At 35.0% G+C, this 25,201-nt stretch overlaps 1 protein-coding gene, 3 long non-coding RNA genes and 1 other non-coding gene across 9 annotated transcripts; 3 read left to right on the forward strand and 2 right to left on the reverse strand.

Moving 5' to 3' along the window:
* The first annotated feature begins 12,609 nt into the window (after positions 1-12,609).
* Positions 12,610-13,122, forward strand: LOC110780554 (uncharacterized). Its single transcript, XM_021984922.2, has 2 exons — positions 12,610-12,773; positions 12,930-13,122. The coding sequence occupies exons 1-2, from the start codon at positions 12,625-12,627 to the stop codon at positions 13,105-13,107; spliced, it is 327 nt and encodes a 108-aa protein (XP_021840614.1). The 5' UTR covers positions 12,610-12,624; the 3' UTR covers positions 13,108-13,122.
* A 538-nt stretch (positions 13,123-13,660) lies between these two features.
* On the forward strand, positions 13,661-14,835 carry LOC130460621 (uncharacterized). The gene is made up of 3 exons (XR_008920491.1): positions 13,661-13,819; positions 14,505-14,543; positions 14,749-14,835. It is a non-coding gene; the product is annotated as an uncharacterized lncRNA (long non-coding RNA).
* Positions 14,836-15,312: 477 nt separating this feature from the next.
* LOC130460620 (uncharacterized) lies at positions 15,313-17,591 on the forward strand. Its single transcript, XR_008920490.1, has 4 exons — positions 15,313-15,353; positions 16,851-16,932; positions 17,031-17,159; positions 17,477-17,591. It is a non-coding gene; the product is annotated as an uncharacterized lncRNA (long non-coding RNA).
* Positions 17,592-18,961: 1,370 nt separating this feature from the next.
* On the reverse strand, positions 18,962-23,329 carry LOC110804906 (uncharacterized). Of its 5 annotated transcripts, none has more exons than XR_008920488.1 (4): positions 22,478-23,329; positions 21,794-21,958; positions 21,148-21,237; positions 18,962-21,064 (listed from the first exon to the last, which is right to left on the reverse strand). It is a non-coding gene; the product is annotated as an uncharacterized lncRNA (long non-coding RNA). The 5 variants fall into 5 exon arrangements; XR_008920487.1 differs by having other exon boundaries at positions 21,148-21,253; positions 22,478-23,328; XR_008920489.1 differs by lacking the exon at positions 21,148-21,237 and having other exon boundaries at positions 22,478-23,316.
* Positions 21,920-22,013, reverse strand: LOC130462302 (small nucleolar RNA snoR69Y). Its single transcript, XR_008922398.1, has one exon. It is a non-coding gene; the product is annotated as a small nucleolar RNA snoR69Y (small nucleolar RNA).
* Positions 23,330-25,201: the final 1,872 nt, after the last annotated feature.

Raw genomic sequence — 25,201 nt, forward strand, 5'->3', positions numbered from 1 at the left:
TTCCCCTAAGTTTTTGTAGATAAATAAAATCTGTTTTAAAGAAATATTTTAGGGTTTGATTGAGTCAAACCACAAACTGCTTTATGGCTGAACGTGGGAAGTGGTCTTCCCCTTGTTCCTCAAGTCAAGGGACGTGGAGACCAAAGTGCTGGCAATTAGCAGTTGAGGTTTTGAAGGGAACTAACCCTAAGGATGAACACTATAAAAGGGAAATCGTTTTTGGTTTAAAGCACACAAACATTCTGAGAGTTCTTGCTTTCCTAAAAACGTTTTGTCTAAAATTTTCTAAAACAGTTTGTGTCCTAGCTAATTCAAAGTTCCTAAGTTCCTTATATCCACACAAAAGCATTATTAATATCTAGAGTTATCCAAACACGAATTATATTTTGTATTAGTAAGGATAGAGTTATCCTGTTTAGACTTAGAGTTTAAGTCTGAGAGAGAGAAGTTAAGAAGTTGTAATCGAAGTAGATTACTGTGAGGAACACGAGTTTGAGAGGAACTTGTGTTGGAGAGATTATTGTAATCGAGGCATTACCATAATAAAAGAATTCTCTTCTTGATTAGTATCAAGAAGTTTTCACAATTGTTGTTATTATCTTCTCTATTCTCAGTTCCTTGATTGTTTCTTAAGTTCCGCAAGAAACTTTATCAAAGTTCTAATTACAATTCACCCCCCCCCCCCTCTTGTGCGTGTTCCTACTGGAATAACAGTTGGTATCAGAGCCAGTACTCACTAAAACACAGGAAACCCTGTTTGAGTCAAGTTCCTGAAAGTATGAACTCACAAGAGAAACTGGAAGAAGGTTACTCGACACAAAGGCCACCTATGTTCAATGGCAAGTTCTACTCATACTGGAAGAATAGAATGGAGATATTCATCAAAGCTGAAAATTACCAAGTTTGGCGTGTAATTGAAGTTGGAGACTTCGAGGTAACAAAGACCAATGCTGAAAACGAGGTAGTTCCTAAACCAATGTCTGAATTTTCTAAAGAAGACTTTGATAAATATGAGATGAATGCCATGGCTGTCAAAATCTTGCATTGCGGGCTTGGACCTCATGAACACAACAGAGTCATGGGGTGCAAGAACGCAAAACAGATTTGGGAACTACTTCAAGTAACCCACGAAGGAACTAATGAAGTTAAGCGTTCCAAAATTGACCTTTTGATGTCTAAATATGAAAGATTTGAAATGCTTCCAAAAGAAACTATTCAAGAAATGTTCACTAGATTTACTAACATAACCAATGAATTAGTTTCTCTTGGTAGAATCATTCCCACAGATGAACAGGTAAGAAAAATACTAAGAAGCATGCCACAAGATGATCGTTGGAGAACCAAGGTCACTGCACTGTTTGAGACCAAGGACTTCACCAAGTTCAACATTGAACAACTTGCTGGTTCCTTGATGACACACGAATTGCATCTTGGAGCTGCTGTTCCCGAGAGCTCAAGAAGTCGAGGACTTGCTCTAAAGGCTGAGGAACTCGATGAATCTGAACCAGATGAAGAAGAGGCTGCCATGCTGGTCAGAAGAATGAGAAAGCTCTATAGGAACTTCAAACCAGGAAACCAGAAAGGAAGGAACTTTGCCAAGAAAATCACTAGTTCCAAAACTGAGCAAGGTTGCTTCAAATGTGGAGAAACTGATCATCAAATTCGTGAATGCCCTCTGTGGGAGAACGACAAGACCAGAGGAAAAGGGAAGGAACAGGTCAAAGATCGCTTTAACAAGTCTACCTTCAACAGACCAAACTTCAAGAAGGCCATGATAGCTGCATGGGGCGAAGCAACAGACTCAGAAGACGATGAGGAACAACCAAATGAAGAAACTGCAAATCTCTGCCTTATGGCTAGAACAGAAGGAACTGATCAAGTTCCATCAGAAGAAGTAAGTTCCTCCACTCTTCAGTGTCTCTCAAAGTCAAAACTAATTGAACTGTTGCTAGAAACTCTAGATGATTACAAAAAGCTAAGTATATTAAAAGCACAAAGTGATAGAGCCTTGGAACTCAGTAAAGACCACATAAATTATCTGAACAATATTAGATCTGATGTCCAAGGCAGGTTCTTTGAATTACTAGATAGAAATACCTCTATTAATGAGTCATTCGAAAAAATTAGAAATGAAAACATCCTTCTACAAGTTCAACTCAGTCAATATAAGATGTTTAATTTAAGTTTAGATCCTACAAAATCCTTGGAAATCAACATGGGAATTTTTAACATCGACTTAGAAAATTTAAACAAAGATCTGATCACCACAAAGGAACAAAAAGAGAAACTGGAAAGGGAACTATCCATGGCCAGGGCACAGAGACAACCACCTAAAGTTCCTCCCAAATGGATTGAGAATGCTCAATCTAAGAGAACAGAAGGATTGGGCTTTAACCATAAAACTAGTCATAAGAAGAAGTATGTGGATCTTCCTAGTGTAAAAGTCTGCTTCTCATGTGGAAGTGGAAGTCACATAAGTACTGAGTGTTCCAAGATGAAGGAACAGGATCAAAGAAACATAAATTATGTAAAGCAAAAATGGGTTAAGAAGTCTGAAGTTATAGTTGAAAAGGAACTCGAGGAAACCCGAGTTCCTGTAACTAACCTTTGATCTCTTTACAGATTCTAGTGAAGGGGAACAGCTCGTGGTATCTCGACAGCGGGTGTTCCAAACACATGACAGGAGACAAATCTAAATTCCTCTCACTAGAAGCCTACAATGGAGGAACTGTGACCTTTGGAGACAACATGAAAGGAGAAATTATTGGAATTGGAAAAGTTGGAAGGTCAAGTTCCTACGCCATTGAAAATGTATTTTTAGTCGAGGGTTTGATGCACAGTCTACTAAGCATCTCTCAATTCTGTGACAAAGGAAACTCTGTAAGTTTTACTTCTGAAAACTGTCAAATCATAAACAATAACACTGGGAAGGTTATTTTGGAAGGAACTCGTAAAGGGAACACATATTCTGTGGATCTCAATACAGTTCCCAGGAACAATCTAACCTGCCTCAGTGCCCTTGAAGAAAATTCCCTACTATGGCACAGGAGGTTTGGACATGCTAGTTTCTCTCTGCTTGACAAACTAAGATCAAAGGAACTGGTTCGAGGACTCCCCTCAATCAAGTTCCTAACTGATAAAGTGTGTGATGCATGTGCAAAAGGCAAGCATGTCCGAAGTTCCTTTAAATCTAAGAAATTGGTAAGCACCACAAAACCATTGGAACTCATCCATATGGACTTATGTGGACCAATGAGAATTCAAAGCAGAAGTGGGAAAAAATATGTATTAGTTATTGTTGATGATTACTCTCGCTTTACTTGGGTCATATTTCTAACAAGCAAGGATGAAACGTTTGATGAGTTTGTTACATTTTCAAAGAAAATCCAGAAAACCACAGGTCACCAACTGATCCATATAAGATCAGATCATGGAACAGAATTTGAAAATTACAAATTCGATGAATACTGCAAGGAACAAGGTATGGACCACAATTTCTCAGCTCCCAGAACTCCACAACAAAATGGAGTTGTTGAGAGGAAAAATAGAACCCTAGAGGACATGGCAAGAACCATGCTAATAGCCAGTTCCCTGCCTAGGAACTTCTGGGCTGAAGCAGTCAATACTGCTTGTTACATTATAAATAGAGTTATGATTCGAGCAATCCTAAACAAAACCCCCTATGAGCTACTAAAAGGTATAAAACCCAACATCTCTTACTTTAGAGCCTTTGGGAGCAAATGTTTTGTCCACAACAATGGAAAAAGGAACTTGGGGAAGTTTGATGAAAGAAGCGATGAGGCAGTGTTCCTAGGATATGCCTTAAATAGCAAGGCTTATAGAGTTTATAACAAAAGATCTATGTGTGTTGAGGAAAGTGTACATATAATATTTGATGAATCTAACAAAACTGACATAGTACAGGAACAAGAATTTTTCGAGATTGGTTTATCTCGTGCTGCAGAAAATGATGAGGAGTTCCAACTAAGCAAACACACAGCAAGAGGAACTGCTCAACAAAATCAAGAAGTTCCCGTACTAGAGGAACAAGCAGAAAACCAAGAAGATCCAGAAACAACACCAGAGGAACCCCACAATGACCAACAGGGAACTCAGGTCATAGAAGGAACTGACGAAAATGCCACAACACCAGTAGCTCAATTTCAACCTAAACCTTGGAAGCATCTAAAGTCCCACCCAATGGAACTCATTGTGAGTGACATCAGAAAAGGAACTCAGACAAGGTCACAACTAAGGAACTTTTGCGCATTCCACGCGTTCCTCTCCATATTTGAGCCAAGAAATCACACTGAGGCTCTGGAAGATGCTGACTGGATCATTGCCATGCAAGAAGAATTAAATGAATTCAAAAGAAACAAGGTATGGCACTTGGAACCCAAACCAAAGCACCAGAAGGTGATAGGGCTGAAATGGGTGTTCCGGAACAAGAAAGATGAACATGCAACAATCATAAGGAACAAAGCAAGGTTAGTGGTCAAAGGTTATAATCAACAGGAAGGCATTGACTTTGAAGAAACATTTGCACCTGTTGCTAGATTAGAAGCCATTAGAATCTTAATTGCTTTTGCTGCTTTCATGGGTTTTAAACTTTATCAAATGGATGTTAAATGTGCTTTCTTAAACGGTTTCTTAGAGGAAGATGTTTATGTGGAACAGCCCCCTGGATTTGAAAATCCCGAATTTCCAAATCACATTTACAAATTAGATAAGGCTCTCTATGGACTAAAACAAGCCCCTAGATCTTGGTACGAGAGATTATCAAAGTTCCTCCTTCAAAATGATTTTAAAAGAGGTAGAATAGACAAAACCTTATTCTTAAAATCTAGAGGAACTGACTTGTTAGTAGTTCAAATTTATGTTGATGATATATTATTTGGAGCAACTAACGAAAATTTGTGCAAGGATTTTGCAAGCTTGATGAGCAGTGAATTTGAAATGAGTATGATGGGGGAACTCAACTTCTTCCTTGGTTTACAAATCAAGCAAACCGAGGAGGGAATCATGATACACCAACAAAAGTATGTGAAGGAACTCCTAAAGAAATATGAGCTAGAATCAGCCAAAGTAAATCACAGTCCCATGGGAACTGCTACCAGATTAGACACTGATCCAAATGGGAAAAGTGTGAATCAAACGAAATACAGAGGTATGATTGGATCTCTATTATATTTAACAGCCAGTAGACCTGACATTTCTTTTAGTGTAGGACTATGTGCAAGATTTCAATCAAATCCAAAGGAGTCCCATCTAACTGCGGTGAAAAGAATACTAAGATATCTCAAAGGAACTGATGACCTATGCCTATACTATCCAAGAAGTGGATCCTTCGAGCTAAGAGGATATGCAGATGCTGATTATGCAGGTGACTTAGTGAATAGAAAAAGCACATCAGGTATGGTACAGTTCCTAGGTCCATGCATGGTTTCTTGGGGTTCCAAGAAACAGAACACTGTTGCTCTATCCACAGCTGAAGCTGAGTATGTAGCTGCTGCAGCTTGTTGCTCACAAATTCTATGGATAAAACAACAGCTAAGAGATTTTGGTATTATCTATGATTGTGTTCCTATCTATTGTGATAACACTAGTGCTATTTGTATTTCAAAAGATCCGGTTCATCATTCCGAGTCAAACACATCCACATCAGACACCATTTCCTTAAAGATAATGTTGAGAAAGGTTTGATCAAATTAGATTTTTGCCAAACTGATCACCAAATTGCTGATATTTTAACTAAGCCTTTGAACAGAGAGAAACATGAGAAAATGAGAATGGAACTCGGAATGATCAAGCTAAGGTAATTGCCAAATTGGAGTTCCTCTAAGGCAAAAGCAAAAATCATGGTACATATAGACTATTACAAACACAAAATCTTGTGTGCAAACATAGTTGAAGCTTACCATCGTGGCAAATTCACTCACACTTCAAATGAGCAAGGTAAGCAGTTCCTTTCAAACTAGTTAAGTCAGAGATACGAAATTAAGCAAGTCAAAGTCAAACACAATTTTTTTCTACATTTTCCTTTTATTTTTATCTATTTATTTTTTAAATTAAAAACCGAATACCCATATTCAAAGAATGTTTGGAACGGTTCCATTGGCAATAAATAGGAGAAACTCTTCCCTTTCCACAATCAATCCATGCAACCCCCTTTCTCTCTCTCCCACACGCCTTCTCCACTGACATCACCTCTCCTTTCACCTATAAAAACCTCCACCATGGTTCTCACAAGCAACAACACTGATCTCACATCCCTCAAACGAAAGAGAAACCCTTCATCTCCAGTTCCCATGGATACCTCACCCATTCAATCGCCAATTCCTCTTCGATCCCACAATCCAATGCTCGCAATCACTCAGGGGGAACAAACCAACACTGACATCGAAATGAAATCCCCAATCTCAAACCCTAGATCCTCCACAAGAAAATCCAAAAAACGACGAGTGGAAGCTTCTGGTGAAAACATCGAGGAAACAGAGGAGAATGCTCAAACTCAGGGGGAAGCAAAAGGGTCCAAGAAACTCACTGCAAAGGAAAACAACCTGGTCGAGGGGTTCGCAATCAACTCAACATGGTGTGAAGCCACGAAATTTAAAGAATTGATGGAAATCCTTGAACAACAAAAGTGGGTAAGTCTGTTGAGTACCTATGCCAAATCCCCCTTAATTCCTGAAGCTATGAAAGAATTCTGCAAGAACTTTGCATGTGTTGATAATGTATGTTCAAGTAAAGTGAATGGAACTCGCATCGAATTTGATGCCTCTTATCTGGAACAGCTGTTTGGTACACCCAATAGGGGTTTTGATATGTGGCTCAAAGGTCAAATCACAGTGACAATAGATAATGTAGATGAGAAAGATATAGTTGGTTCCATTGGAGGAGATTCTAAAGTATCCACCTCCACCTCACACAACTGCTTTTCACCTCTTCAAAAATTACTGTTTAATATTGTGTGGAGAGGTGTAGTTCCTCGAACTCAGAAAAGGAACATAGCAAGTCTGTTTGATGCATGTCTCATGTATTGTCTTGAAAGGAAAATTCCCATAAACTTTCCTGCAATCATGATCAAACACTTATCCACCTGTATCCCCAAATTCAAAATTCCATACTCCTCCCTTCTTACAGAAATCTTCAAAAGCTTCTCAGTTGACCTTAGCCCATACTTTGTGATTCCCTTAAAATCCACCCAAATCCTTCAACTTGAAATGCTCCATCTATTAAATCTTAAAGTGGTTCAGGGTAAAGTCATTAGGGCTGGAAAGGAAGAGAAACAAGATGAGGAAGATCAGGAAGGAACTGTAGTTAAAGAAGAAGTGGAGGAGGAGGAGGAACTCGAACAAATAGAGGTCCCTTTACCTCGAGGGAACAGGAAGAGTGTAGGAAAAAGAAAGAGCATGAGGGTGGCAATGAAGGAGAACAAGAAAAGAGGGCCTGTCTTCATGGAAATAAATGAGGAAGGGGATGTCAAGGAGATGCCCATAGAGGAGGATGTTGTTCCACTGAATCAAGAGGAACTGCCTGAAACTGTTGGGCCAAGAAAAAGGACACCCAGATCCTCCAAAAAGTCCAAAGCTCGTCGTGTTTCATCTGAACAGGAACATGTTCAAGATCATGGGGGTGCCTGGAACACAAAGGATGATCAGATATTGGAGCTAAAGGCAACAGTTGCTCGTCTGGTGGAACTACAGGAGGGAACAGATCACAGGATTAGCTCAATGCAGGCCCACATAGGTGCATTGGTTACAAGTGTCAAGACTCTCCAAAACGATCTTCACCACTACTCAGAACAAGCCAATGCAACTCGTGCCACAATCCTCACCAAGATCAACAATCTGGAATCTTTTGAGGAGACTGTGATAGAAGAAACTGCTGGTTCTGGTTCCCCATCCCAAGCCTAAATCACCCTATCCCATGTTTCTTTTATCTTTTGCCATGGAACAATCTTTTTAATTTGCTTTCGGTTTGTATAATTTTCAAACTTGGGTATTTGTTCCATCTTATTTTGACTTGCTTGGTTACACATATCTGTGCTTTCTAGTCTTGATCATTACTGCTTGCTTTCAATTTATTGTATGAGTTGGTTTAATACTTTGAGGCTAGCTTAACTTGCCAAACGTTGATCGTGGGGCACTGTGTTTGGAATGGCTATATTTCGTGCTATGCTTTTTGTTGATGTCAACAGGGGGAAGTCAAGGGTGCAAACTTCCAAGGCACACTCAATCCCAGTTCCTGCATCAATCTCTCTGAATCTCTCTGTAAGGTTATTTTTCTTTCTTTCTTCTCTTTAATCTTTCTCTTTTGTTTTTCAATTTTTATGTTCTGTTTCACAATAGTCTGTATAAGTTCCTGTTTGTTCTTACTCTCTTTGTAAAAAGTTTGCAAGTGTTGTCATCACCAAAAAGGGGGAATATTGTTGTTCCTAAGTTTTGGTTGATGACACACACATATTGCAAACTTCCTGATTATGGTTGCTAAATGACTTTGAACAGGTAAATGCCCAAGTTTCTATTCGGATAGGAACTTGAATAAGCTGGTGAAGTTCCTGATGTACACTTAGGAACAGTCACTGGAGTTCCAGAGCTGGAAGTTGTATCTGTTCCAGTTTGAAGTCACAAGAGGAGCAACACAGTTACATATCAAGAGTTCCGAATATCCACAAGAACTATTACAGACTCATAGCCAAGAGTTCCTGTATTAGCAAGAGAGGAACTCATCAATGTTCCTTAGCTGGAACGTCTGAAGCTTCTGAGTTGCAAGTTCCAGACAAAGGGAAGACATAAAGTCTAGGTAGTCTACTGTACTTAGAATTTTATGTAAATATTAATTATGCTAATGGTATATAGAGTACTCAAGGAACTTATGATTTAATTAGGCCATTTATTTTATTGGAAGCAATTTTTATGGAAAACATTTGCATAAATAAAAACAAGTTTTACATATTTAATATAAAATAGATTTACGTTTTATTTTATTTAAACAAAACTTATTTTCCTAAAAATTCTCCTAAGTTTTTGTAGATAAATAAAATCTGTTTTAAAGAAATATTTTAGGGTTTGATTGAGTCAAACCACAAACTGCTTTATGGCTGAACGTGGGAAGTGGTCTTCCCCTTGTTCCTCAAGTCAAGGGACGTGGAGACCAAAGTGCTGGCAATTAGCAGTTGAGGTTTTGAAGGGAACTAACCCTAAGGATGAACACTATAAAAGGGAAATCGTTTTTGGTTTAAAGCACACAAACATTCTGAGAGTTCTTGCTTTCCTAAAAACGTTTTGTCTAAAATTTTCTAAAACAGTTTGTGTCCTAGCTAATTCAAAGTTCCTAAGTTCCTTATATCCACACAAAAGCATTATTAATATCTAGAGTTATCCAAACACGAATTATATTTTGTATTAGTAAGGATAGAGTTATCCTGTTTAGACTTAGAGTTTAAGTCTGAGAGAGAGAAGTTAAGAAGTTGTAATCGAAGTAGATTACTGTGAGGAACACGAGTTTGAGAGGAACTTGTGTTGGAGAGATTATTGTAATCGAGGCATTACCATAATAAAAGAATTCTCTTCTTGATTAGTATCAAGAAGTTTTCACAATTGTTGTTATTATCTTCTCTATTCTCAGTTCCTTGATTGTTTCTTAAGTTCCGCAAGAAACTTTATCAAAGTTCTAATTACAATTCACCCCCCCCCCCCTCTTGTGCGTGTTCCTACTGGAATAACAGTTTGGTTCCTTAGCTCAAAGTTGGCCGAGAAAATATCATTTTCGGCAAAATCAGACCTATAACGACCCAGTAAGCATTAAATGTGAATAAATACATTTGAATATGTCTTATAAAGTTAACACTAGGCTTATAAAACATGTAATAAGTTTAAAATCAGCCCCTAGGTCATTTAGTTAAAAAATGGGAGCGAAAATGCCTTAGTTTAGCCTAAATATGACCTATATCGACCAAATGAGCCTAAAATGTGCATAAATACATTAGCATGAGTCTTAGAAACCTTGAATGTGACACATAAAACATGTAAATGGTTTAAAATGATAAGTTTGGTTCCTTAGCTCAAAGTTGGGCAAGAAAATGCCATTTTAGGCAAAATAAGACCTATAACGACCCAATAAGCATTAAATGTGAATAAGTACATTTGAATGTGTCTTAAAATGTTAAAACTAAGCTTATAAAACATGTAAAAGGTTTCATATGGTGGCTTAGGTTATTTAGTTCAAAGTTGGGAGCGAAAATGCCATTTTTCGCTTGCTTTGATTTTTGTTAAAAATGTCTGTTATATTTGTTCTTGTTGTTTTCTTTGATGATGTAAAATATGTCGGTGCTAAATTAGGATTCTTGATGTGATTTATGGGATGGGTTTATGGTTTATGTTCAATAAATTGGATCAGCATTTCAATTTATGTTGTTTTTAAAATAAATTTTTAGCTGAAGTTGCAATATGCGTTACTTTGTGTTGGATATATATGAAAAGAGAATGGATCATTTGATGTGCCGCCATTCGAAAATTGACCCAATGGAGAACAAAATTTGATAAATTGGTTATGAAATTAGGGTCTTCTGTTGAAGATATTTAATCTTGTCCATATAATCTTTGTGAGGAAATTTTGAGGTGCATTTTTCGGATGTACTGTAAAGTTACTAAGCTTAGGCAAATCCAAGAGCAAAGTATGATGCTTTCACTTTCAGGTTGTCCAGTTCCAAAAGAAATGTGCCGCAGAATCACGCTACATTAATAGAGGCTAATAGTTGCTTTTAAATTTAGTAAACTGTTAATCAATGATGACATCCTAAACCATTGGCTTTGACTTTATTAGGGAATTGACCTTGTTTACTGTGATTCTAAAGTGAATGCGATTTGTTTCATAAAGTTTAAAGTTATGATTTCAGCAACCGTTGAGTGACTTGTTACTTCTTATAATTACAGATGGTGCAAACTCCTCTTCGTGTTGCTGCTGGCTACAATGATGTTGAGATTGTTGAAGTTTTGCTGAAATGGATGGGATTGGAGAAGGTTGAGCCGGAAGCAAGGAATATGGTATGAGCTTGCACTTTGGTGAATTGTGCATAAGGTTGCAGCAAACCGTTGACTTTTTTTTTTTACCCCTAACATTACAGTGCTTTTTTGCAGTCTGGGGAGACTCCATTACACATGGCCGTGAGAAGAATGACTGCGACTGCAATGAAGTTGTTAAGCTGCTTCTTTCTCATGGTACTTCTGTGGAGGCCAAGGCTAATGTAATTTTCTTTCTTCTCTCTCCACGTCCTTCACAATAATTATTAGAGTATAGATGTTAGTTGAACGTTGAACCTGTCAAAATCTGTTTTCTTAAAGATCTCTTTCTTTTGTCTATATTTCGAATAATTATTACAGAGAGGTTTGTATATTTCAAAAATGTCATGTTATTAACACTATTCAAAAATCATAGTTATTGAGAAATACATTTCCGTTTTTCCACCATTGCTTCTCGGCATTACAAAACATCAGTTTACTTTCACATGTATCATTTTAATGAAAAGATCTAAAATCTTGACTTTTTCCTCCTCTGTAACATTTATTGACCGAGTGATTATGCGTTTGTACTACGATTGAGCTACTCAGCTTCCTTCAACCAACAAATCTTCTTCACCATTGATCAAAAATATTCACATATGGGATTTAAATATATGAATATCTTTAATTTTGAGTAGCTTGAAAATGATCCAAGCAGTATAGGCCTTAGTATATGCATTTTCTTATTTTGTTTGTAGGATAGTGGTTTCATTGCCACTGCTTGTAGTAGGTTTGTCTTGAGATGAGACTGAATGTTACTAGCAAGTATTATTTGAAATTGATATAGTTTTTAAGAGAGAATCACACTGCATAATGAACAAATGTGAAAGACTTTGAAATCATTTATTGGCTAGGAGGGTATGACAGTTTTTTATCTTGAACTCGCAATATACATCTTACAAAAAAAACATTTTTTTCAGTTTCCTACTGCTTGATTAGCCTATGCGCCAAAAGAAATCCAAGGGGAAGACATAATCAAGTTTGATATTGTTTGTAATTTATTGAAGAGTGTATGACCAATGTAGTTTGCACAACGAGATTGTAAGATTTTAATGGATAATCTTTGTGTTTATCCCACAAGTTTATCCCACAAGATGCGTTCTTTATATATTTCAGAGAATCTTTTTCAGAAACTGTTTTCAATTTCTGGGTTGTGATTAAGTTTACACTTTATTTTGACATTAGCTGAAATTAATGTGGTATGATCGGAAGTTTCCTTATGCTAATACTAATACTATTATATGCAACTTTGATTCCCTGAAACTCGAGTATGCAAGATGGAAGGTATGTAAATTCATCTGTGATCTACCTTTCCACAGGAAAATTTGGTGTAAATTTTGTTCTTTGTGCAGGTTATTTTCACTGATGATTCGAGATATCGATAGCAAGGATAAACATCAGGAAGAAAGTTGTACAGGAAGTTCTGAAGAAAATAGTTGATGGGTGGCGTACCAACTCTAAGGAAGCAACAGAGGTTTCCGCTTACGCGTAGTGTAGCTGAATTGTTGGAGCAATACCCGGTTGATGGAAATTTTACCTTGCTTGGTCCATTGATATCCTAATGGAAGAATTCAAGAACACTCAAGTTATCAAAGTTTGGGACATCTTACCAGCTTCCAAGATTCCTACACTTGCAAGGGAACTTGATGCTTGGTTTGGGAAATATACCATGGACTTCATGAATCGTTGCAAACACAAATCTTTCCAAGGGTATGTCTAATATTCCCCCTTTTCAAAAATGCAAATATAAGCCGTCTTTTTTTTTTTTGACAAATATAAGCAATCTTGTTAATGTAATTAGTAGTTCAAGACGGAAAAAGTTTAGGAACTTGTCTTCCTAATGGGTTCTGCTACTTGTGCATACAGGAAATTGATAGTGCCAATGTCATGGCCAGTTCATTCTGTTCTCGGTGTTGATTCTTTGTCAGACAGGATTTCCGCTATGAATGGTTTTAGAATTGATTTGGCAATAAGGATGCTTTTGTTTTTGGTAAGTGCACAGCTTGCAGGATTATGTTGCATTTGTCAAAAGAATATCGACTGATAATTTATTGGTTATGTTTTGTGAATTGTAGGAAGCATACGGAGTGAAATCAATCAGTTCTCAGTTGAGAGGGAGAACGCGTGCAGAGAAAGGTCTTAGGGAACTTGGCAGAGAAAGGCTCCTTCAATGTTCCATTTTACATCCTAATTGGCATCTATTCTACCATATCACCTAAATTCAGTTTTTTGCTTAAGAATATTACTCATTTTGAGTTGATGTATCTAAATCAAGAAGATGATGGCAAAGAAACAAATAGGACATGTAATCTGAAACTGCTCGAAAGACAAACCCTATCTTTGCAAATTAAAAATGAAGAGTTTTTTCTTAAATTTTTTGTTAAAGTTTAATTTTTGGCGAAGATATCTATTCTAATATTTAATAGCAGGGAGGTTGGAGAGCCACGTGGCCCCCTCCTAAAATTTCAGAACTTTATTATATTTTTTTATAAAAAAATAACTAAATAACAAAGACATAAACGATAAACGACAAATCAGAAGAAGTCATTCTCTCCTCCAACCTTCAACCGTCCCCTTCAACCTTCACATCTGAAACAACAAAAAAACCAAATTGCATCGATTCATCCCATCAATTATCTCCAAGCTTGAATCCTATATCAAATTATTAGTTTAATTTCAAAAAGAAAACCCAAGAAGCCTCATCTTTTGGTTGTATATGGGTGGGTTTTGCTGTTGAATTTTCCAATAAGAATCAGGTAACTTCCTTCCTCTTCTTTATGAAATTAATCGTGTTTTTAATAATGTTTTTGTCAAATTTTGTTTTAGTGATGAAAAGGTTGTTCTGGATCTCAATGACATAGAAATATCTAAAAACAAATGTTAAATCTCTGCCTACTTGGTCCTTCCGTCGGTGACACCGCGGCGGCGGCGGTCTTAGATGATGTTGGGGTTCAAAAGAATTAGTATAATTTCTGGGTGTGATTGATTTTCTGATTATTGGTTTAATTGATTTGTTGCCATTTAATTTTTAGCATGAAAAAAATTGATTGAAGGTGAAGAAAAATGGTGACGTTTTACTGTTTCAATATGGAAAATATTTGTCTCTAAATAACTGAAAAGGTTAACTACTAATCCAAATGTTCTAATAGAAATTGCGATTTATGCACAGTTTTTCATTTCAATTTTCCTATAATCTTTAGTATACCTTTCCCCCTTCCTTAATTGAATTTCAAGTCCCCCCTTCCCCAGAGGTTTGGAAAAAACACTCTCCCGGGAACTTGAGGAAAATAGTTAAGTTTAAGATAATTTTAATGAGAACAGATTTGGGATTCGATCAATAGGACTTGTGAAATTTATGTTGTTCAAGAGGGTTTTACAGAATTTTATGGTCTAATGTCATGAGGAATTTTCTAATGTTTTGTATTTTGATGAACTTTTCAGATATACAAATCATTTTCCATGCTCAATTTGCAATTTTGGGTACATTTTTCTCTACGATTTGCATTATTATTTGTTCTATTACAAGAGAACATAGTAAACTTGGCCATATTTTAATGGGGAAAGACATAGGGTTTGGACCAGACTTGTGACATTTTGGTTGCTTTAGATTTTTAGAAATTTTTTTATAGAAACTTTTTGTCTAATTTTCAGGGGAACTTTTAATCCTTTGTTTTAACTTTTTCAGGGTAGAAGTTGTAGATAAATTGCTTAGTGCATTTGCTTTATAAGGGACAATGACGTATCACATATCTTGGCAAAATAACGAGGACTATGTATGTAATTTTAATTATCAAAATTAAGCTTTGTACCATGTTTTGTATAATTCAGAGATGTTGTTATGCTTCTTCATGTTTTCATACCTCATACCTCATACATTATACATTATTTTATTATAGTTTGATTTGTTGGGAGAGAATCGTGATAATCATGTTTGGTGTTCTAGAATGGTTTCATAGGCTATGGTTTAAAGAATCCAGAGGAGTGTACAGGGAAGTTTAAGCATTCAGATTAGTTTTTTTTTGTTGTTTGATGGAGGAGTTTGTTCACTCTTCTATTATTTAATAACAGGGAAGTTCAAGAGAATTTGTTGTTGTTTGATGGAGGAATTTTCGATCGAAAGATATGTGTGTTGTAGGTTTTTTTTATATGCGAGACTCGAGTAACTTTAAATTGGTTATTTTGATGGGTTATGATAGATTGAATCTCTATTTATTCATATTTTTTTCAATTTCTAATGGTTAATTTTCAGATTGGAAGTTTGGAGTTTCAGAAAGATATCAAGCCTTGAAGGTAGGATTGTCTCAATCGGGTTGTTAATTTTGCTGCTATTATTCTTACCTTTTATTTTATTGAATTCTTGAAGCTTTTAGGGATTATCGTATTCACATTGTATTGGTTCTGATTTGATATTTTTTTTATTCTTCTTCGTCTTTAAAAGAGATTCATGATTGAAATCTTAAATTAAACCCTAGCTAGCTATAGGTTAGGTTAAGAGTTCTCATTAGCCGGATTAATATGGATAATGTCTTTACTTAGTCTAAATGTGAGGGAAGTTGTTCTTTTGGTTGAATTAGCTTATGAACGTTCTAGCCGTTTTCCAAAACATGGTTGATCCACAATTAGGAACATACTTGGGGATGTATGAAAGATAAGCCCCTTCAACAAACTGAAGGAAGTGGGAGACTATATTCCTATTATTCAGATTGTTGAATACCAAAAGCCAAAACAGTGAGACACGTTTATACTTTCAAGTTTCGAGGAACCTTCACTATATGAGTTTGATATCATAGGAGTCATCTTAACAACATTTTGAACCGGTATAGGTTTTCACCTTTGACCTATGAATTGTTCTGTTTATATTTAGTCTGTTGGATACTATAAATTGATTAATTATAATGAGTGATTTGTTGTTGTCTATTGAGCTTATTTTCTTATCAGTCAAAATACTTAAATCATAAGATTTTTAATTTTTGTCTGAGTGTATCTCAATATGGTGAATGAGATGTTGGCGTTTGTCAACTCAACCATATTAACAACTGGTTTATCAACTCCAAGCACAAGCAATAAAAGGTCATGCCATGATCTGATTAATTTCTGCAGAATGATAAAATCATATGACACTGCTCATCAGTGTATTGTTTACGCTCATAAAGTTTTTTAATCAGTTTTTCTTCTCTGTATGCAGATTTCTATTTCTCAAGTTCATTTATTTCACATTTCAGTTTGTAATGGTCTCTGTGTGTGTTTTCTCTTGTGGTTGAAGTGAAACTTGAGTCTGTTAGTATATTTGTTGGTTGGCTCCATGCTATGTGTTCCTCTTATCCTTTTATTTTTAAAACTTAGCTATTGTTTTTAGCTTATGGCCTATCCTACTTGCATAAGCATGTTATTTCTGTGTTTGTAAAGGTTTTGTTATTTCCCATTCACACTTTTTCTGTTCTGTTTAGAAATTTGAATACTTTATTCTTTAGACTTCTTGATACATTTGGTCCAATGATACTTGTGATGAATACATATGATGGTAGTTTAGTCTCATATGCAAAAGGTTAGCAGCTTGGTCAAGGTTGGACTTAATACCTACTGTTTTACAAACTTTGCAAAGTTGGCACATCAAAATTGTTTATTTGAGTTTTAACACTCTGAGTGGTTTAGGAAATCTACTTCTGAAGTACAAGACATGTAAAGGAACTAGTGAAGAAGTCCTTAATGATTATGTTACTATATTAATAGTTTTTAACTATAAAAAATATATAATTGGTAACTAATACAAATATCCTTTTGGTACAGGAAACTACCAGTTGGGATCTTCAAGTGGAACAAAAATTTACAGGAACTTGAATATTGCAGAAGTCGGGTATTTCAAAAAGGCGTAAGAAAATATTAATACATACAAAGTGCTGCAAATTTGTTAAACCATATCATCATCATTATCATTAAAATTAAAATTATTTTTTAATTACAATGTAGGGGAACTTATTCCTGAAGTTACACAATTTCAAATACCACAGTCAGAAAGCAAAAATGGAGATAATGAGCAAAAATAGCAAAAGCATAAAAGAACTCCAACAAATTTATTTGGAACAAGAAGATAACCAGGTAATTTTGAATTTATTCATTTTTAAAATCTCATTCCATGTCATATATAAGTTGTCACTCAAAGGGAAATTATTTGATATTTTAATATTGCACATGACTCTAAAACACTTTATGTAACCCAGAAATAAGATATGTAATAGTTAAAATTTTGCACAAATTAAACTATATTCGTTCCACAGGATATACAAATAACACACACTTGCAAGGCACAAATCGAAATGCTTCGTGAGAGATTTTGGATGGAAATATGAATCATGTCGAGTTTGCAAGACAAAGCTTGATGTATGAAATGGAAAACTAATACCACTTTTTTGCAGATTAAAGGAAAAAGAATAAGAGTCATCAACGACATGGCAAAGGAATAGGCTCGTGGGTCTGGATGCAGGACATCAACACCACAAGGATAAAATATTTTTGTTTCTTATATATTAGGTGTTGTAAACACATTGGACGTATTACTTTTTAGATTGTAACTAATCTGTTTGATTTTATCTATTAGTTTGGGATAACTTCAAAACAATGTAATTCTAAAAATTTATTTATGTATTGTACAAAGGATTTAGCTTCCATGTAACTATTAGACATAATAAAGACTCCTGTAACTTATGCAAATTATTATTCAATCAAATAAAAAATTTCAAAACAAACCACTCACTTTTTATGAGTTATATTTTTATAATTTTCATCTCCCGCCTTCAAATACACCAACTTTTTTGTGATAAATTTAGTGTCACCTTTAGCAATTCAAATGCACTATTTAATATTTTTGGTTGTTCAAACTATAAAATAATAAGGAGTTCCGTGCATCGCACGGGCTTGAAACTAGTATCATTCAATTCTTTGCATTGTCATGCTAATGTACTCCTTGTCCTGCTTGAATGATGTTAACGTTAATAAAAAAACATATATATACGGAGTACTAGGTTTCCTATTTCCGGAGCAAAGAAAATTAATTGTTCTAGGAGAGTAGGACTCTATATAAGTATAGACTATAAAGTATGTTTTTGGTACATTATCAAGGACATAATACGTACGAAGTTTATGTAAAAGGATAAAAAAAATTAATAAAATGTAGATATTTTTTAGAGGAAAAATATTTTGGATGGGAAAATTTACGTGGGAATGATTCATTCTTGGTGTATGTTTTAGTATAAAGTTATAGATATTGGCTAATAAATTAATCACTAATTGTGTTAGATATTGTAACCATATTTTGAATGAAACTAAATCTATTTTTTAAAAACTGAACATTGACCTAAAATCACAATATTTCAAGCACAATTTACATTCAATTGTGACTATGATTAGTAACTAAGAGCAACTCCAATCGTGGGCTACAAGGTGATGTAGCTAAGTTTGCCACATCATATTTCTAGCCCACAATTATTTTAAGCTACAAACTTTCACAATGGTAGGCTACAATCCCTTATAGCTCCTATAATATTTATTTCATATTTTTCCCCTTTTATTTTTGGAGCTACCTGCCCAAAATAGCTACAATGTTTTAGTAGCTGCTGATGTCATTATTGCAACAATAGTGGGCTACCTGCTCTTATTTTTTTTTCTTGATCAGGTTCATTTTCCAACCATTGGAGTTGCTCTAAGTTATATTCTACGCTCGTTAAATTAATTCTTAATCACTCAATTAGGCAACCTAATTATACAACTAATTTTGCAAACCGATTTTAATATCTTGGGGGACCGCGCGCGCTAGCGCGCGGTCCAACAACTAGTATGTAGAAAAAAAGAGCATTATTAGAAAGTTGTTGCAAACACAATATTTCTTAAGCTACAACGCCGTGTTAAAGAAAGTAGTAAAAAATGTAATTAAATGCAAAAAAAATAGTAGCTAATGCTTCCCATCTTACAACATTTTATATCTTTTTACTCCATATAATACTACAAAATGTCAAAGAACCAACAATATGCATAGGGAAAAGATTTCTTTTGCCTGCAGCTCAAACGGCAATATCCATGATTCTACGACGCTTTTCCTTTGAGATTTCACCAACTTATGTTCATGCACCCATTAATGTTATGTTTCTACAGCCTCAACATAGGGCTATATTATATTACACTAGCTCAAATAATCCACGACTAATCTTAAGTTGCACATTGATCTCATTCTTTCATGCAGCCGTTGATTACTGAAAATATATAACTCTTACATGACAACTAATGAAAGTAAGATGTGGATATTTAAATGGTGTAGTAGTTAACTCACCAGATATGTCTCTCTTGATCACCAGCTCTCTCTGGATGAAAAACCAAGAGAAGATGCTACTCCATTAGCAAGTAACTCTGATTTCCATTACAATGCATCACCGCCAATTCCAAATAATACAAGTTTTTACTGTCATATATGTCAGAAGGAAATAAAAAAACAGAAAAAGCAATGGGAATTAATTTATCTATAAAGAAAATATTAAGGACTAATTACAGAAGCACACAGTACCATCATTTGCTCATATCCACATCATAGAAATGAAGCTAAAAATTAAACGGCAAAGTCCGAGCAAGGAGGGCGATTGATTATAACATTGCTAGGAGACTACATAAAGGCAAAGGTGATAATGCTCTTCCATCAGCTACTAACTTAGACTTTCAGTTATAAGCAACACTTCCAAGTTCCAACACCAAAAAACGAAATTGAGTTTTCTCTAATCATAGGGTCCTGCCATACCGGTTCTTTCTTTGCCTTTAAAATAAGCAGCGAGCACCAATCCCAGATTCATAAAAGTCATAAGGTAATAGGAAGCATAAGCAGATCAGAAGAAAATATACGATGATAAGATCTTTCGGCATGCAGTTGCAAGTACGAACACCCAAATATATCACTACAAATACAAGCATTCATCATGAACCATAACAATATAAAGATACAAAATGAGAAAAGGAACACAAAGTTCGAAATAATCTAAAGACTCATAAAGTATTGTTAATTATATTCTCTCTCTTCGCCCGGTGATTGGAATATATAAACCTTTAAAATTGTTGAGTTCATTGAATTGGTTTTGGACAGAAAGATGAATTCAGGTATTTATGGTAAATTAGGTCATAATGCTCACACTCTAGGATTATTGAGGGTATTGCAAGCATTAGGTCATACCTGCGGGAACTAGGGTCGATCTATAGCAAAATCAAGGCCACGGATTGAAAATTAGAGATGATGATGTTTAAGGTGATTCCTTATTGAATGTAAACTCTGCATTCAACAAAGGATAATTTACCCACAAGAAGTATTATACTTCGTATTCCAGTAAGCCGAGAAACTATAGTTCATCAAAAGATAACTCAAAAACAACCAAACTACAAAAACAGTTGTTTAACCTATAACCCATCAAAAGATGCATCCAAACTATTATAATTAGTGTACATTATCAATTAGATCAGCAATTTGACAAATCTAAAAATATCAAGGACTATTTCAGCTAAACAACCCACGAGAAAGATTCAGAGTCATTTCTTTTCCAAACTGACTAGAGAGGTTTTTCTTTTTCCTTCTGATCCACCCACACCACCTTCCCATTTGAGAAAGTTTTACCACTCAATTATAGAATAAAAAATTCAAAACTTCATTCAAATAACTCATCGAATTCACTAAACGAAACCCAATTAAATTAAACCCTAAAATCCAAAAAAAGAGAGTTTAATTTAACAAAATCTAAAATCCCTAAAACAATCTACGTAACTAACTCAAATCGAATTAGGTTTAACCCAGAACCAAAAAAAAAATCAACTCAAAATAAATCGATTTCCTAGCAAGATTAAGAAGTTGATTAACGGAATATTAAGAAATTACCTCGTAATTCTTGAAATTTGAGAATCAATTTCCTCGAGTAGAAATTCTAGGGTTACTCAGCAGCAATCAACAATCATTAACATCACCTTACAATCGATTGATACTTCAGATTACAAAAAGTAGATGATATTAGGGGAATTAAAACTGTAAAATTGAAACTAAATAGGGTAGAAGAAACCAAACTACCTTGTAATGATAGAGAATGAAAAACAAGTGGTGAGGTGGTGAAGCATGAACAACTGGAGTGCGGAGTGACGACTAGGAAGCAGGAGAGGCCTAAAGGGAATTGGGGCTTGAAGATTCAGAAGTTAGGGTTTTAATTTAGGCAAAGTGTACATCATCTTCCTAAATTACGTTGTGGAACATAAAGCATATGAGCATAAACAAGAACTGAAACACGAGAATCGTTTCTTTTCCTTCTGCTCTGCCTGATCCCTACCCTTTTGTGAGATTTTCACCACTCAATTCTAGAACTACATTTACTATCTCATTTAGGTACGCGTCTACCATTCAACAGCAATAAACATCTATTTCAATCAAATCTCTATGACATACATAAACTACATGAGCAATAAAACATCTATTACAATCAAATCTCTATCTCATCCATAAACTACAAGTGTGCATGATTCTAACTTAGCTTAGGAGCAGAGAAGATTATTGAAGAAACAAACTCACCAAAACCACAATTTATACTATTGATATCACAACCATTTTTACTGAATCAATAATTGGAACAACGTAACAAACACATACGATGTACTTCGTACAAAATAGTTAAATTATAGGCTAAAATAGTTAAATTATAGGCTAAAATAGGAACATAAACTACCTGGATACATATTGAACTCCCAAAACTTTGAACGAAACAGCAGTGAAGCATTAGTGTGTCCAATTGTTTCCACACTCCTGTTCATCTTTTCTGAGGAGGGATGTAGGTTTGTGCGAATTGATTCGTTCTAAATCTCAGACAAATTAACATAGTATTTTCTCGGATCTACAAAAGATCTCAAAAGAGCTGGGATTAGACATTTGTCATTATTGCATCACAAAAAAAAAAACTGTTAAAAACAACAGATAAGATTAATAGATTATCCAATTCCCCTGTTTGTTCAGAAGAAGGAATAAAAGTTTATGTTTCCCACTTCCAAGCAGAAACACAACAACAAAGAGAAACGAAGAAGCCCAACAGCAAGCCAAGAACCAATCCAGAAGGCAACAACAGGGCAAACAGAAAAAAAAAATATTAGAATTTCTACTAGGCATTTCATCGAACAATTGGTGGGCACTATCAAAATTACAGCTTAAACCCTAAAACATTAATCTAAAGAGTACAATTCGTGTAGTATTGTTGTTAAACATTATGGAGAACAAAAAGACTATGATAATTTCAATTTTCTAGGTTAGGAATAGCTTGAATTGAGGCACTTTATGCAAGTATAATTCGTGAAAATTGATGATATTTTAGGGTTTAAAGGATGAAAAAAACATAAGAATTTAAAGGTTGAGAGCATACCTGAGACAAAGAGCAGTCCTCGTTGAAAAGGTCGCCGGCGTTTGAGAGTGATTTACAGCAATGGTCGTGTATCAGCAAAGGTCGCCGGCGATGGAAGCTTTGAAATTTGTATGGGTTTTTTTTTTCTGAATTTTGTTGCTTTAGTCTGGGAAGAATAATTAGAAGTCAGGCAGAGAATTGAGCGAAGAAACGAACAAGGGTTTAGGTTTTGAGAAACTTTTGTGTAAGACCGCCTTACGGTAAGACCGCCTTGTTGGCAGCCATGTTGGCAGCCCTGTTGGCACATGTGATGACGTCATGCTGACGTCATCATGTAATATTTTTGGATTTTTTTTTAAAAAAAAAAATTAATTTTTTTTTTTATTTGAATTTTTTTTTCGGAATTTTTTTTTTCAGGCTTAACTAATTGGACTTCATACTTAACTAATTGGATTTCAAACTTAACTAATTGGATTTCAAACTTAACTAATTGGATTTCAGGCTTAAATTTTTTTTTTCTGATTATTTTTTTCTTTTTTCGAAAATTAAAATTTTAAATATATTTTTTTCTGAAAATTAAAATTTTAATTTTTTTTTTTTTTTCAGGCTTAACTAATTGGACTTCATACTTAACTAATTGGATTTCAGGCTTAACTAATTGGATTTCAGGCTTAAATTTTTTTTCCTGAACAAAATATTTTCAATTTTATTTTTTTCGAAAAATAAATATTTTAAATATTTTTTTTCAGGCTTAACTAATTGGACTTCATACTTAACTAATTGGATTTCAAACTTAACTAATTGGAGTTCAGGCTTAATTTTTTTTTCCCTGAAATCAACTAGTGTAAAACATAACTAAAAGTAAGAAAATTATAACTAATTGAATAACAAAAATAGTTAAGGTATAAAAACAAGTAGTTAAACTTATGAGTCGAATAGCTATTATTTTTAAACAAACTTATTTTTAACTAAAACTCAAAACATCTTAACTAATTAGTTGCAATGCTTAACTAATTGATTTCATTACTTAACTAATTGGTTTCGTTGTTTAACTAATTGGTTCAGTGCTTAACTAATTTGTTCTGTTGCATAACTAATTGGTTTCGTTTCTTAACTAATTGAATTCCAAACTTAACTAATTGATTTCAGTGGTTAACTTGATTAGTTCCGGTGCATAACTAATTGCTTCCAATGCTTCACTAATTGGCTTCAGTGCTTCACTAATTGGTTCCATTACATAACTAATTGGTTCTGGTGCTTAACTGATTAGTTTCATTTCTTAACTAATTGGTTCAAATGCTTAACTAATTAGTGTCATTGCTTGACTAATTGGTTCTATTACTTAACTAATTGGTTCCATTACTTAAAATTTTGTACCTTAACTAAAGCACTAGAAATTCGTTGTCTGGAACTCAAAACTACATGACTAATTAAAACTCAAAAAATGTTAACTAAAACCAAGAAAATCGTAACTAAAACTAAAAAATCTTAACCAAAACTCAAACATTAAACAAATTTAGTCTTAACTATATCAAGTTTATTCTTAACTAAAACAAAATTAATCCGAACTAAAACAAATGTAACCATGACTAAAAGGGAATTATTCTTAACTAATATGAAAATTAGTTTAACTAAAAGGAAATTATTCATAACTAAAACAAAATTAACCAAAAAATTTAGTCATTAACTACTAAATATCAAAGAATACACCAGATTACCAAAATTTTAAATGGTTCACTAAATTACAACATGATCGACAAATCAATTCATAAAAACATAGAAAAATAGGAACATGTGCTACTGCACCAACTCCAACAAATGCGTCATCTGCTATTGCGTGCACCAACTCCAAGGAAAATGATGTTACAGAGTATCGCAAACTACAGCTGTTTCCCTTCGTCAAATCTCTGCCATTTCCTTCGTCATTAACTCCGGCAAATCTCTGCCATTTTCTTCGTCTTTAACTCCGGCTAACCACTGCCTCCAACTCCGGCGGAAAATAGAAAAATGCAGATCAAAATAATTTTGCACAAACCTTTTTGCGAATAACATTATTGAACAACGCAGGCAACAAACAACCTACCTGATCACCGACTAATCAACCAACCATCGAAAACATTGCGAGAATCGAATCGAGTCCTGTGAGATCTACAAAAGTAATAAAGGAATTCGAAAAATTCAAAAGCCTAATTTCTAAAATCAACAACATTAATCAAAAAGATGAAAATTAAAAAACCTAAAACTAGAAGACGAAGGACAATGTAGGAGAGAGATGAAAGAATTACCTCGTTGTCGATTCATTCTCGATCTCGTCGTCATCGCAGGCAGTTTTAGGCGAGGGAGAGGCGGAGAGTATGAAGAGGAGAGAGAAAGAGAACACATAAACCTTAAGCTCCATCTCTCTCCCCCTCAGCCGCCACCACCGTTGATTCCTTTGTTCCATTCTTCTCTCATCTGCGGCGGCTGTTGCGACGAGGCAAATCTCCGGCACCACCTCCATCACGACCACCTCCTCCTAAAACCTAAAACCATTAAAGTAGATCTAATGGAGGCGACAGAGATGAAAGAGCAACCTCTATTATTGCGACGACAACGACGAGGCATGGCGGCGGCGGGGAGGACCGACTGCGGCGAACCAAACTCGCCGCCTCTAATCCCCGCAGCTCTCCTCCTTCCTTTTCTTCCTTCACCGCTATTCTCCTTCATCTCGTGCTACTCGTCTGCCACCGTAATATCTCCGGTGGA

Source organism: Spinacia oleracea, chromosome 5 (assembly GCF_020520425.1).
Source record: "Spinacia oleracea cultivar Varoflay chromosome 5, BTI_SOV_V1, whole genome shotgun sequence".
Classification (NCBI taxonomy): domain Eukaryota; kingdom Viridiplantae; phylum Streptophyta; class Magnoliopsida; order Caryophyllales; family Amaranthaceae; genus Spinacia; species Spinacia oleracea.